At 36.8% G+C, this 16051-nt stretch overlaps 1 protein-coding gene across 1 annotated transcript in view; it reads right to left on the bottom strand.

Annotated features, from left to right (window-relative positions):
- Positions 1–11030: 11030 nt before the first annotated feature.
- LOC138308762 (telomerase reverse transcriptase-like) overlaps positions 11031–16051 on the bottom strand; it is a 53016-nt gene continuing 47995 nt past the window's right edge. The window contains exons 31-33 of the mRNA XM_069249784.1: positions 15136–15182; positions 14043–14151; positions 11031–13778 (exon numbers count right to left, since the gene is read on the bottom strand). Coding sequence (XP_069105885.1) covers positions 13701–13778; positions 14043–14151; positions 15136–15182 — 234 coding nt within the window. The 3' untranslated portion in view covers positions 11031–13700. The remainder of the gene's footprint in view (positions 13779–14042; positions 14152–15135; positions 15183–16051) is intronic.

Below are 16051 nucleotides of genomic sequence, written 5' to 3'. Positions count from 1 at the left end.
TTCTAACGCATCGGAACCGATACATGTTAAAAACCTTGCTGTTCTGAGTTCTTTTGGCTTACTCTGTAGGCCTGTAGTCACTTCATAATTTTCCCAAACAGTTTCGAACTTTTTCCAATTGACAGACAGGTTTCCCTTCATATACAACTTTGTGGGGAACGGCAAATTGGAAGGAACATGTACAAACATGGGTTAAACTTGTACTTGGGGTGCTCATGATGATTAAATGTGATAAAAACGGTTAATTATCCTCACGTAAATCACTCATCACATACATTGGCTACACTCGTAAAATGGCGGGAACCGCATGGTCAAAGCATGTTTACACATTGTCTGGGAAAAAAAGTTCATTTTCTTGCCCGTTTGCGTAATTTTTTCATAATTCCAATGAATGTTTGTGAATGTCAATCTTCTTACCACTCATTGAACCGCTTCTGACACCATGTTACGTGGGGTAATGGTTTATATAGCCCATACAATGCAGCAACAAGAGGCTCAGAGGACCTGTATCGCTCACCTGGTTTGTAATGCCAAGTAATGTTCTGAATACAGGATCACTGTAAATTCTCCGTTGGGCCCTACTCTTTCTGTTCATAGGGGTCAGAGCCAACATTTATACAAACTCTGTTCCCCTTCCCCCAAGGATGTTTTTTGCCAAATTTGCTTAAAATCCATGCAGAACTCTATGACTAGTAGCAATTTAAAGGATTTGCCTCTATTTCTCATATTGGGCCCCGCCCCTCCTACTCCCGGGGGGTTAAAGCCAAAATTTATTCAAACTCTGTTCCCCTTCCCCCAAGTATGTTTCTGGCCAAATTTGATTAGAAACCATGCAGAACTCTATGACTAGTAGCGATTTAAAGGATTTACCTCTATTTCCCTCATTGGGCCCCGCCCCTCCTGCCCCTGGGGTCAGAGCCAAAATTTATTCAAACTCTGTTCCCCTTCCCCAATGTATGTTCTGGCCAAATTTGGTTAGAATCCATGAAGAACTCTATGACTAGTAGCGATTTAAATGATTAACCTCTATTTCCCTTATTGGGGCCCCGCCCCTCCTGCCCATGGGGGTCAGAGCAAATAAATATATAAACTCTGTTCCCATTCCCCCAATGATGTTTCTGGCCAAATGTGGTTAGAATCCATGTAGAACTCTATGACTAGTAGCGATTTAAATGATTAACCTCTATTTCCCTTATTGGGGCCCGCCCCTCCTGCCCATGGGGGTCAGAGCAAATAAATATATAAACTCTGTTCCCATTCCCCCTAACGATGTTTCTGGCCAAATGTGGTTAGAATCCATGTAGAACTCTATGACTAGTAGCGATTTAAAGGATTTACCTTTTTTTCCCTTATTGGGCCCCACCCCTCCTGCCCCGCGGGGTCAGAGACAAAATTTATACAAACATTGTTCCCCTTTCCTCAATGATGTTTCTGGCCAAATTTGTTTAGAATACATGCGGAACTATATGACTAGTAGCGTTTTAAAGGAAATGTTGACGGACGGACGGACGGACGACGGACGCCGCGCCATGACATAAGCTCACCGGCCCTTTGGGCCAGGTGGACTTACATCCATGTACATCGAACAGCCATGCTTATGTACCATGTTATTCAACACACGCATATCAGTTAAGTAGTGCTACTATTACTTTACACAAGTAAGTGAACCTAACTGATAGATACGTTACAGATACGGGCACATCCTCGATACTCCAGGGGTTCCGATCACTTACGATCTCTACACCCCTGGACTATCTCATAGTGAAATTGAACGCAGCTCAGCGGAAAATATTTGACCAAGCGCAGGCCAGCAAAGATTCCCCTTGAAGACTACAGAGAGGGCGACGCCTAACACCAAAGCCAACAGTCAACCACAGTGTACCGTTATCAAACGACTAAATCACCTGTTATGTTCTGTTGCCTCCAGTTTTACTATGAGATAGTCCAGGGGTGAAGATATCGTTAGTGATTGGAACCCCCGTAGTATCGAGGATAATACGGGTATGGACGTTACAATAGGGCTACCAGTTATCAATGTGGGTATTGGGGATGAAAGCGATAACATTGGTACTTGTGACTGTTGTTCGGCTTGGCCCGTAGCTTGTGTAGTAACAGGTGGGGAATTCGTAGTCGCCATCACCGGAGTACATGTACACGTTACGCACGTTTTGTTGGGTGGTGTCAGGCCTGTACGTCCAGTTTGTCCAGTTTTACTTAGTTTTCGCTTTCGCCCATTGCATAACAAAATTTCAGCAGTAAGACTATCAAGATATATTCAGAAGTTTAGTTTTGCACATTACGGAAACAAAGCAATGTAAAATTCCACGAATTCAATAAAATTCTACAAGAGCTCACCTAACACCTGCCGTCCATCTTGTCATGCGCAGTGACCTATATACAATATACAATATGCTGATCGAGAATGTCCAGAGGAGAGCGACCAAAAGATTAAATGGATTAACCAAATTATCCTACGAACAGCGTCTAAGATCCTTAGGACTACCAAGCCTTGAGTATAGGAGAAAACGTTCCGATCTCATACAAATTTTCAAGATTATCAACAACATTGATAAAGTCGACAAAGATAAATTGTTTACAATGTCTCCCATCACCTTCACAAGAGGTCACTCTAAAAAGATCTTGAAGCCAGTCTCCAGACTAGAATTGACCAAACATCGGTTTAACAGCAGAATTGTATATATTTGGAACAATTTGCCAGAAAACATAGTGTCTGCAAAATTTTCAAGATTATCAACAACATTGATAAAGTCGACAAAGATAAATTGTTTACAATGTCTCCCATCACCTTCACAAGAGGTCACTCTAAAAAGATCTTGAAGCCAGTCTCTAGACTAGAAGTGACCAAACATCGGTTTAACAGCAGAATTGTATATATTTGGAACAATTTGCCAGAAAACATAGTGTCTGTAAAGTCTGTGAACTCCTTTAAATCGCGCCTTAACCAGCACTGGCACAATGAACCCTCCAAATTCTCTCCTTCTTGTTATAGTGCTACCTGATCGATTATTTGATCACATACAAGGATACGCCTCCAGAACTCAAAAGGACTTTAATTGATGTTATAATTACATGAGTACATGATTACATGCACAACTAGGGCCCTAGGGAAACCTGCATGTGAAATTTGAGAAAGATCCCTTCAGCACTTCCTGAAAAATAGCGGTAACAAGAATAGTTAACGAAAGGAAGGACGGACAACGGATGAAAGGCAATTTGAATTGTCCACCATCTGATGATGGTGGGCTAATATAAAAAAACAGAGCTCTGATGAAGCTGTATAATGTGTTCATTGATAATCAAAAGTCATATCATAACTGCTTGAATATAAGATCTCGGTTAAAGGGACAATTAACTCAGGCTAATTCTTTTATATAACCAAGAAGCAAAATATGGCATAAATGTATTGCTCTACATTTCTTATGAAACATATGACATTAATTATTGACGAATTCTACGTCAATGCTTGGTATTTTAATTTATACCGTTTTAATAACGAATCGTTGATCAATACGATTAAGCAGGTACAATATGTACGCTGTACCCATATCCGAGCCAAAGTCGTATTACTCTACGAGCAAGGGACAGGGTTCGGCATACAAGATGTTTGACCACAATTGGAATGGCGGACAGCGAACGAGTTGGAACATTTCACACGCATTTCAACACCATGGGCCTTTCTGGCATATCACAATAAAACCGATCCCATTTCCATTAGAACTTGGGGTTTTCTGATATATGTACAAATTTAATGTCCCCTTAGACTGAATTGTCCCTTTAAAATAGTTTTTTTAATATCAATACAAAAGAAAAATCAAAATCAAATTTGAGGATTTTGTTTGTTAACTGAATGTAGTAATTTTACCATTCAACTGAAACAAACGGTCGATATGAATAGCATGAAATTTTGATATGCTGTGAGACATTTAATCAAAAGAGAAGCAGTAATTACGGAGGTACACACATTACACTATATTGAAAGTAGATACAGTAATAAAATAGATGGACTGTAACATCGTAGTTCTAACAGCTTACATACAATGCTTCATGATAGAAACTGAAATCTGCTTCATAAGTACCACTGTGAACACAATCATCTTAACAGGCCTAACCGACCGTGATTTATTTGCCAAATACAATTGCTTGGCATGCATAAAACGAAAAACAAAGAAACTAGTCTACATGTAGCATTTTTCATCAGGAAGACTAATTTGGACTTATCATTCGTTCATACAAATTTCAATATCGCTGTAACATATTTTCATTTTTTTATGGGAAAATATTTTTATTCAAAATTTGCCTTTGCACTATTACAAATAATGATCTCTCTATTCAGCATTTACAAATGAATATTGAAGATGAATTTATCAAGTATCTTGATACTGACAAGTCTTAACTACTTGTTAATGCTAAAGGATGAACGAACAAAGTGCAATGGTATGATTCAAATGACTGGAGTAACTCATATTGTAATTTAGTTCATACACAGTGAAGTCAAAATGCGACAACAATTTTGACTCAATGCTACAGTAAAACTCCATCGTATCGCATTGTCGCATTGTGACAGCACTTAATTCCAATGGACGGAAACGGGCACCATTCTTTTCCTACTTGTAAGTTGTAAAGCTGCAAATTACACAAGATGAAAACCCCATGTCCATCTGATTGATTTTCGCACTGCCTCCTATAAATACACCAGGGTCTTCAAACCCCTCCAAATGAGCATAATCGAGCACGTGTGTGCTGATTGGAGCTGCTGTGTGCTCTCAAAAGAAATGTGGGAGCCAAGTGGTTAAGATATCTCGACATATTACCACAAGCCCCCTACCTCTTGGTCGCGAGTTCGAATACCATGTGAAGCAGTTGCCAGGTATTGACCGCTGATCTGCGATTTTTCTCCGGGTACTCCGGCTTTCCTCCACAAATAAACCTGGTACGTAATTACATGACCCTTACTGTTACTAAAAGGATGTTAAACAAATAAAACCCAAACCCTAAAAAAATTCAAAAGACTTCTCAAAAATCCCTTTGGAGGTGTGGTTGTCGCCCCTGTCCATAAAGAGAGCATTTCCTCTAGGGTAACGTGTGTGGAGCCTCCTTAAAATCATTGTCAATATTTTATAATTTTTGTCATATTGTAATTAACGAACCGATTTTTCAATGATTCAGCTGTTTTGTGCCTTATAAACATACAATCATCTTCTATCTGATACTCATATAAAACAATCACCAGCTTGACTAAGTAGTTCTAATGAGTATGGATCTATCTGAGGTTTATGATTATCTAGAATAATCGAGTAGCCGATTGCATTGTTGACCACCATGTGATTCTTGGGAGGGATATTTCCGAGTGTCCAGATTGTACCTGATGTGTTCCGGAGTCTGGTACCTAACTAAAATACATGTACATACAATGAAATAATAGTGTTATGATTGACAGATGTTGCTTATCTAGAAGTGTCAAATTAGTGCAAAAGGAAAATGACCAGGCGGTTCTGCTCAGAGTTTAGCTGAGGTGTTGTACCTAAACGACTAAGAATTAATCAATGTGTGATGTTTTTATAAATATATTTCACAGAGAGTCTTTTGAGTTTCTTTATTTCAGTAGAAAATAATTAATGTAAAGTTTTCCGTTTCGCATTTCCCTGTAATACTTTTTTTATGGGAAAATATTTTTATTCAAAATTTGCCTTTGCACTATTACAAATAATGATCTCTCTATTCAGCATTTACAAATGAATATTGAAGATGAATTTATCAAGTATCTTGATACTGACAAGTCTTAACTACTTGTTAATGCTAAAGGATGAACGAACAAAGTGCAATGGTATGATTCAAATGACTGGAGTAACTCATATTGTAATTTAGTTCATACACAGTGAAGTCAAAATGCGACAACAATTTTGACTCAATGCTACAGTAAAACTCCATCGTATCGCATTGTCGCATTGTGACAGCACTTAATTCCAATGGACGGAAACGGGCACCATTCTTTTCCTACTTGTAAGTTGTAAAGCTGCAAATTACACAAGATGAAAACCCCATGTCCATCTGATTGATTTTCGCACTGCCTCCTATAAATACACCAGGGTCTTCAACACCCCTCCAAATGAGCATAATCGAGCACGTGTGTGCTGATTGGAGCTGCTGTGTGCTCTCAAAAGAAATGTGGGGAGCCAAGTGGTTAAGATATCTCGACATATTACCACAAGCCCCCTACCCTCTTGGTCGCGAGTTCGAATACCATGTGAAGCAGTTGCCAGGTATTGACCGCTGATCTGCGATTTTTCTCCGGGTACTCCGGCTTTCCTCCACAAATAAACCTGGTACGTAATTACATGACCCTTACTGTTACTAAAAGGATGTTAAACAAATAAAACCCAAACCCTAAAAAAATTCAAAAGACTTCTCAAAAATCCCTTTGGAGGTGTGGTTGTCGCCCCTGTCCATAAAGAGAGCATTTCCTCTAGGGTAACGTGTGTGGAGCCTCCTTAAAATCATTGTCAATATTTTTTATAATTTTTGTCATATTGTAATTAACGAACCGATTTTTCAATGATTCAGCTGTTTTGATGCCTTATAAACATACAATCATCTTCTATCTGATACTCATATAAAAACAATTCACCAGCTTGACTAAGGTAGTTCTAATGAGTATGGATCTATCTGAGGTTTATGATTATCTAGAAATAATCGAGTAGCCGATTGCATTGTTGACCACCATGTGATTTTCTTGGGAGGGATATTTCCAGAGTGTCCAGATAGTACCTGAATGTGTTTCCGGAGTCTGGTACCTAACTAAAATACATGTACATACAATGAAATAATAGTGTTATGAAATGACAGATGTTGCTTTATCTAGAAGTTGTCCAATTAGATGCAAAAGGAAAATGACCAGGCGGTTCTGCTCAGAGTTTAGCTGAGGTGTTTTGTACCTAAACGACTAAGAATTAATCAATGTGTGATGTTTTTATAAATATATTTCACAGAGAGTCTTTTGAGTTTCTTTATTTCAGTAGAAGATAATTAATGTAAAGTTTTCCGTTTCGCATTTCCCTGTGATACTGCGGTTTCAGCTCCTTGTTAAGGAGTCCAAACTACATACAAAAATACACAAAATACTTAATGCATAGATTGTATATATGTTTACATGTTTTGGTAAAAGTTATGAAAGTTAGCCTTTGTAACAAATCAACAGTTACTAATTACTTTCGGTGGATATGATTTCACAAACCGCTATCTAAATACAATCACATGCTACAAAATTAAATGTTATTGTAAGAAACCTTCACTTACTCCGTTATAAGTTGCTAGTACTCTTGTGTGTGTGCGCCAAGTACATAAATCGTTTACTACTCTATCGTCAGGGAATACTAATTCCGTGAACGCAATAATTATTTCGTGGGAACGCAATAACTATTGCGTTCACACGCAAAAGTATTGCGTTCGAACGCAATAATTATTGCGTTGCATGCAATAGTATTGCGTTCGTACGCAAAATGTTTTTTTTTTCATGTCCTTTCCCAGCCACCGCACCTTTTAGCTTCGCGGCGGACCAGTAAATCGTGGGTCGCGGGTTCAGGCCGGTGTAACGTTGATAATGGACCTGCGTTGAAAATTGACCTCGGGTCATTTTTTCAACGTTGAAAACGGACTCCGAAATGCCGTTGAAAATTGAACATGCGTTGAAAATTGACAGCGTCTAGGGTCTATTCTCAACGGCAGGTCTGTTGAAAATGACCACCCTCGTAAATAAAATAGGTTTTGCGAGTTCCGTTTCAACATGCGTGCAAGTAATTGTGTCGTCTCCTTCATGTAAATCTGACTGGTACACGTACGAACAAGTTGTTCCTGACTAATCAGAATCCGGAGAAGGATCCCTTTCCTTCTGTGTACAGTTAAAATTCATATCCACTTTCCCACGCTTGGATTATGGTATCAGATCAGTTGTTCCTTTTTCACTAATACTGCGTCAGAACATCGGTTGTCCTACAAATAGTGCTTCAGTCTACTAGCATTGATGATGCTACGCAAACCTTCAAGGCGATATGTCCTTTTCGGAAAAACAGATTCGTCTTGTATGGGCCAAGCCATCGGGAATCATGATTTCTTCCTTTCCTCATGTTTTTCCTGGTGTTATGAAAAAAAAAGACTATTGTTTTTGACGCTTTTTTGTCATGATAATGTTTTTGTCGACCCTGTGCCCGCTTCACGTGTTCCGATGCCTGTTTCCGTTATGCAGCTAAGTTGACAAAACACTCCACCATCAACTGCAGAGCGGCTCATTTGGTAAATCCTCTCCAACAACAGATAAATCCAGTCCAACTGGCAGCACAGCTTTTTGTGCCATTTACTAATGAGAATGGGTCCATTTTGGTAGACTTGTGAATCGCCGTTCTGTATGCCAACAGGACAAAATCCAACTTTTATTCCTAGTCGTCGCTATTTTCGTTTGTATATTACGAAATCATTGTACATAGTGTCCAGTTATACCTCTCTGTAAGGTCCCCGGTCTGTGGATGATAAGCAGAAGCTATCCGGTACTGTATCCCCATTCTTTTGCAAAAGGCTTCTTTTATAACGTTGCAAAATTCGCGTCCTTGCTCGGTTATAAGAGTTTTTGGAACACCATGATTCGAGTGTTGTGTTGATGTGTGTTGTTGTTTTGTGTGTTGTTTTAAGTGTCGTGTGTTGTTGTGTGATGTGTTGTGTGATATTATGTTGTGTGGTGTTGTAGTGTCGTGTTGTGTTATCGTATTTTGCGTTGTTCAAAGGTGTAGTGTTGTTGTGTGATGTTTTGTTGTGTTGTGGTGTGAGGTTATGTGTGATGCTGTTGTGTTGTGTGTTGATGTGTTGTGGTATGGTGTTGTTGCGTGTTGTGTCGTTGTGAATTGCGTTGTGTTTTGTTTGTTTGTTTGAGTTTTACGGCCCATCGACAATTGTGTTTTCTGTGTTGTGTTGTTGTGTGAATTGTGTTGATGATTTGCCGTTTGGTGTTATAGTGTGTTGTGTTATGTGGTGTTGTGTTTTTTTGGTTTTGCTGTGTGGTGTTGTGTTTTTTTTGTTTTTTGTTTGTGTTGTTGTGTGTATTTTGTTGTTGTGCGATGTTTTGTGTATTGCGTTGCTGTGATGTTTTGTGTTGCTGTATTTTGTTGTTGTATGTTGTGTTATGTTGTTTGATGTTGTGCTGGGTGTTGTGTTGTTTTGTAGCGTTGTATGTTGTGTTGCTGTGTGACGTTTTGTGTGATGTTGTGTTGTGGTGGTGTTGACTGATGTGTTGTGTGTGGATATGTTGTGTTGTCGTATGGTGTTTTATGTGTTGTGTTGTCATTTGGTGTTGTTGTATGTTGTGTTAGTGTGTGTTGTGTAATGTTTTGTTGTGTGTTGTTGTATGATGTTGTGTTGTCGTATGATGTGTTATTGTGGTGTTGATGTGTAGTGTTGTTGTGGTGTTTTGTGGTGTGTTTTTTCTCTAGATGCTCTGGCTTTCCACTACATGTACCTCCTAAACCTGGCACGTCCAGAAATGACCCTGACTGTTAATAGGAAATAAACCAAAAATAAACCAAACCAAACTAACTAGCACATTTGTCCGACAACTTTTTGCTAATTTATGCACTTATTTCTTCATGATATCGTAAAAAATCGATAAAAATGTGCAAAAATAATAATATTGGGCTTTGATAAAAACGTTGAAAAATGACCCGAGGTCAGTTTTCAACGGGGGTCCATTTTCAACGTTACACCGGCTGGCGACACACAACTCTCTCCCTGTTACACAATTATGAAACTGTTATGATCATGTATTTCGAAAAGGTTGTGCTAAAACTGGTAATATGGATACTGGTCTGTAAATTAGAAATCTCGGACTCAGATCCGCCTTTAACTTTAGTGATACTCAACTTACGATGATAAAATTTGAGAGCTTGTACTGTACAATTGATATCATCAAGACCAAGCAACTAAAATACAAATCTATCTCAACTTTAAATATATGCCTATTGTTTGGGTGCCACCTTACGGAAATATTTCTACAGAATTTTAGGGTTATTGAGATTATTCTTAATCATATTCTGAAAATAGGTCGACTTTGTGTCTTATTACGTTTCGTTGTACTTATACCTCAGATAGTGGATTCAATTAAGTCCAAATATTTACCCAACTTTTTATTAGCTTCTCAAAAGCATCGTCTGTCATATCAGCATTGTAAGAGCACGTCTGACTCCGACGGATTGAACTGAAGAGGTAGAGCTATTTGAACCATCGAGTGTATGTAGAAGTGTGATTCTCTATCTCATCTCTCAGACGAATGTTTTCGTGACGTCCGACACGGTACAAATGTAGAAATCATACTAAAGACTCAATTGACCTTAATGACTGTAGGTTCATCATAAATACCATACAATAAAGAAAACATGAAGTACACTTTGAAGCATTAATGATTGTAGCATATTTGATCCTTGTGACCTTCTGACATCCGTCATTGAACATAAAGCCATTAATAATATTTTCGCCTATTTTACCCCTGTGACTTCATATATATGCCCCTTAATTAACCATAATATTTAGCCTTTTTGTCCTTATTGGCTTCAATGAATGTCAGGGTCATTCATATCAACAAATTTGGTAGCCCTTTATCCCAGCATGCAACATAACCAAAATCAGGTCGCTAGGAATAATACTTAGTGACAAGTCATTTGAAAATTTGAGCTTTTGTGACCGATGTGACCTTAAATTCAGGTCAATGTCATTCATCCCAGTATGGTAAATGTGCAATATGAGTATGGTACTCCTTTTGATTATTGAGAAGAAGATCCTGAATGAAACGTTAACGCACGACGGATGGTGCATGACCTAAAATTCATGTAAACTTTGATGTTCTGAAATCTAATATAATTTGTTTTGTGTAAAAACATTTATACAACAAACGAAATAATTACTATACCTATCTCAGTAGATGGTGTGAATAGCGTGAATTCAATTTGGTGGACGATACACAAGCAACTAAGGAATGTCTCTTTGCCATTTTTAATAGGTTTCTTTTCCAGATATTTTACACATAATTCTTGTATCGTATAAGTGCACTGAAAAATGTATTGGTACAGTACATGTTGTCTTTTCCTGGTTCTAGACACTGTTATGACAATGTTGTAACATAGATAAATGTATATATGTATATATGTACAAAGTTAAAGTTCCAAATTTGGACCAGCTCATTGTACTTCTAGGCAACAGAACTTATGCCAGAGAAAATATATAATACAGAGTCAAAGCCATGCATTTTTCTGAAACATTGACATACCGAGTACTTAATCCTCGACTAAAATGAATGTACTTCTTTCCTGCTATAGCTACATATATGTAAAATTATCAAGATAACAATTTCTGTTCCATTATATGTAATGTACTTCAGTAACACATTGTTGCACAACTCAGATATGTTATACAGTAACAACTTCAATTACACTTTGTTGTACAACTCAGATATGTTATACAGTAACAACTTCATTTAAACATTGTAGTACAACTCAGATATGTTATACACTAACAACTTCAGTTACACATTGTTGTAAAAACTCAGATAATTTCTACAGTAACGACTTCAATTACACATTGTTGTGCAACTCAGATATGTTAAATATCAACAACTTCAGTTACACATTGTTGTGCAACTCAGATATGTTAAATATCAACAACTTCAGTTACACATTGTTGTACAACTCAGATATGTTATACATCAATAACTTCAGTTACACATTGTTGTACAACTCAGATATAATATACAGAAACAACTTCAGTTACATATTGCTGAACAACTCAGATACATTATTAGGTAACAACTTAAGTAACACATTGTTGTACAACTCAGATATGTTATACACTAACAACTTCAGTTACACATTGTTGTACAACTCAGATATGTTATACAGTAACAACTTCAGTTACACTTCGTGTACAATTCAGATATGTTATAAAGTAACGACTTCAGTTACACTTTGTGTACAACTCAGATATGTTATACAGTAACAACTTCAGTTACACTTCGTGTACAACTCAGATATGTTATACAGTAACAACTTCAGTTACACTTCGTGTACAATTCAGATATGTTATAAAGTAACGACTTCAGTTATACATTGCTGAACAACTCAGATATATTATTAGGTAACAACTTCAGTTACATTTTGTTGTACAACGCAGATATATTATACAGTAACTTCATTACACTTTGTTGTACAACTCAGATATTTTATAAAGTAACAACTTCAGTTACATTGTCGTACAACTCAGATATGTTATACACTAACAACTTCAGTTACATTTTGTTGTAAAACTCAGATATGTTATATAGTACAAACTTCAGTTACACTTTGTTGTACAACTCAGATATGTTATATAGTAACAACTTCAGTTACACTTTGATGTACAACTCAGATAAGTTATATAGTAACAACTTCAGTAACACACATTGTTGTACAACTCAGATATGTTATACAGTAACAACTTCAGTTACACATTGTTGTACAACTCAGATATGTTATACAGTAACAACTTCAGTTACACTTTGTTGTACAACTCAGATATGTTATATAGTAACAACTTCAGTTACACTTCGTGTACAATTCAGATATGTTATAAAGTAAAGACTTCAGTTACACATTGCTGAACAACTCAGATATATTATTAGGTAACAACTTCAGTTACATTTTGTTGTACAACGCAGATATTTTATAAAGTAACAACTTCAGTGACATTGTTGTACAACTCAGATATTTTATAAAGTAACAACTTCAGTAACACATTGTCGTACAACTCAGATATGTTATACACTAACAACGTCAGTTACATTTTGTTGTACAACTCAGATATGTTATATAGTACCAACTTCAGTTACACTTTGTTGTACAACTCAGATATGTTATATAGTAACAACTTCAGTTACAACTTTGTTGTACAACTCAGATATGTTATACAGTAACAACTTCAGTTACACATTGTTGTACAACTCAGATATGTTATACAGTAACAACTTCAGTTACATTTTGTTGTACAACGCAGATATTATTATACAGTAACTTCATTACACTTTGTTGTACAACTCAGATATTTTATAAAGTAACAACTTCAGTTACATTGTCGTACAACTCAGATATGTTATACACTAACAACTTCAGTTACATTTTGTTGTAAAGCTCATATATGTTATACAGTAACAACTCCAGTTACACTTTGTTGTACAACTCAGATATGTTATACAGTAACAACTTCAGTAACACATTGTTGTACAACTCAGATATGTTATACAGTAACAACTTCAGTTACACATTGTTGTACAACTCAGATATGTTATACAGTAACAACTTCAGTTACAGATTGTTGTACAACTCAGATATGTTATACAGTAACAACTTCAGTTACACATTGTTGTACAACTCAGATATGTTATACAGTAACAACTTCAGTTACACTTTGTTGTGATCAATCAAGGAATACTGTCCATAACGTCAGTTACATATCATTAATTTAACTTGTTAAAAATTGTCAACAGACTTAACGCAAGTTGTGACATTCTGATTGCAAAGTTCCATGGTGGTTACTTCTGCCAGGAAAAGCTCACTGCCCCCAGTCCAAGATACAAAAAGGAGTGGTAAATTAGTGGCCTAAACTTTAGTTTTTATTTTTCAGGTAACAACTTCCTGTAAGTCATCAGGCATTCTGTCCCCACACAGTTGTTTTAGCATTGCAGGCAAACCTTTCTCCTGTAAATACAATAACAACATTAATGCCGGTCATTAGACGTGTGATTACAACATTAACAGTCACATTCAACAACTGTCATATTTAAAAACAAAGTGAAAATTTATATTGATGTTAATGTGAACCCTACAATTCATCTGACTTTGATACTCAGCGAATTTAATCCAATCTCTTCATTTGTTTGCTTTAATGTGTGAGGGGAATTTCTTTTTAACTTCCACAAATAATTAACTGTGACCCTACAGTAACACTATGGAAGCACCTACCTGGGATTCTAGCCTGGCAGTGATGAGTCTTGACTGACGTCTAATTGCTTTGTGACTGCTTTTGTTCTTTACATATTTGAAAATAGTTGAATAGGCCTGAATACATAACCTGGAGGAAAACAATACCAGAAACTGCTGTACCATACAACACTTATAAATGTACAATGTTAAGACATGTAGAACAAGAGGCCCATAGGCCTAAACGGTCATCTGACTATTAGCACAAAACAACATAGTCGTTTAAAGATTTTAGCCCTGTGACCTTGAATGAAGATCAAGGTCATTCATTTGAACAAAGTTGGTAACCCTTCATCCCTGCATGTCATAGGCCCAATATCAGGTCTCTAGGCCTCTCAGTTATTCACAAGAAGTTGACCCCTGTTACCTTGAATGAAGGTCCAGGTCATTTATTTGCACAAACTTGGTAGCCCTTTATCCCAGCATGCCGCAGGCCCAATATCAGTAGATTGGGCCTTCTGGGTCTTGAGAAGAAGTTGTTTAAAGATTTTAGCCTTCTTGACCCATGTGACCTTGAATAAAGGTCAATGTCATTCATTTGAAGACACTTGGTAGTCCTTCGTCCTAGCATGCTACAGGCCATATATCAGTATCCTGGGCCATTCCATTATTGAGAAGAAGTCGTTTGAATGAAAAGTTTACGCATGGCGGATGGCAACAGACGGTGCATGATGACAATAGGTCATCCTGACCCGAAAGGTCAGATGACCTAAAAATGCACAATGTGAAGAAATCATACAACTAGGATAAGATAAGAAAGGCAATGATGCACCAAACACATTGTGGTCAAGGGTATATACATTGTGTACATGAATAATTCTAATCTCATTTACCCACAGTAAAACATACTCGGTTCTGAGATCAACACTTAAATGGAAGATCAAGATGAAACTAAAGAGATAAAGGTATCAGGAATTTAATGATAGGCGAGAAATCTCAACACAGTAACATACAGTGAACTACGAAATAGTGTCATCATTCAGATCATCAAGTCCGTCTCAAGTACGACATGGACATTTAAAAGTAGACAGACTATACAGAGTATTGATAAAGAAGCCTGAGCAGGGTTACCTACCATTGTACGACATCCTTGGATATGCTGAATACAGCAGGCTGAGATCCCTGTAAATCAAACATTTTATAATGAGGTGTTGATATTTATAAACATTGGGGCTCACAATTATAACTTTACAGACAAAGATTTTTATACACCTGAATTTTCATGAATGTGAAACTTGATTTGTTTTGGCTATAGGTTTGTAAGAACAGTCAGGCCACAGGATCATGAAACTTGAATAAAATTTTTTTTTTTAAAGTTTTTGCATAGCCAATCAAAAATGATGTAACTTTTTGTAAAGTTATCGGCGATTGGCTTAGTCTAATTTCCAGAATATTTAAGACTTAAGAATGTTTCTTGATCTTGGGGCTCGGACATAGTGAAAACAGTAGATGAAGTAAGGTTACAATTTGTCAAAGTTTTGACACTGGTACTTTAAACAGTAGATGAAATAAGGTTACAATTTGTCAAAGTTTTGACACTGGTAGTTTAAACAGTAGATGAAATAAGGTTACAATTTGTCAAAGTTTTGACACTGGTAGTTTAAACAGTAGATGAAATAAGGTTACAATTTGTCAAAGTTTTGACACTGGTAGTTTAAACAGTAGATGAAATAAGGTTACAATTTGTCAAAGTTTTGACACTGGTAGTTTAAACAGTAGATGAAATAAGGTTACAATTTGTCAAAGTTTTGACACTGGTAGTTTAAACAGTAGATGAAATAAGGTTACAATTTGTCAAAGTTTTGACACTGGTAGTTTAAACAGTAGATGAAATAAGGTTACAATTTGTCAAAGTTTTGACACTGGTAGTTTAAACAGTAGATGAAATAAGGTTACAATTTGTCAAAGTTTTGACACTGGTAGTTTAAACAGTAGATGAAGTAAGGTTACAATTTGTCAAAGTTTTGACACTGGTAGTTTAAACAGTAGAT

Source organism: Argopecten irradians, chromosome 15 (assembly GCF_041381155.1).
Source record: "Argopecten irradians isolate NY chromosome 15, Ai_NY, whole genome shotgun sequence".
Classification (NCBI taxonomy): Eukaryota; Metazoa; Mollusca; class Bivalvia; order Pectinida; family Pectinidae; genus Argopecten; species Argopecten irradians.
Note: the sequence above shows the minus strand (reverse complement) of the source record. Positions and strands in the feature narration are given on the sequence as shown.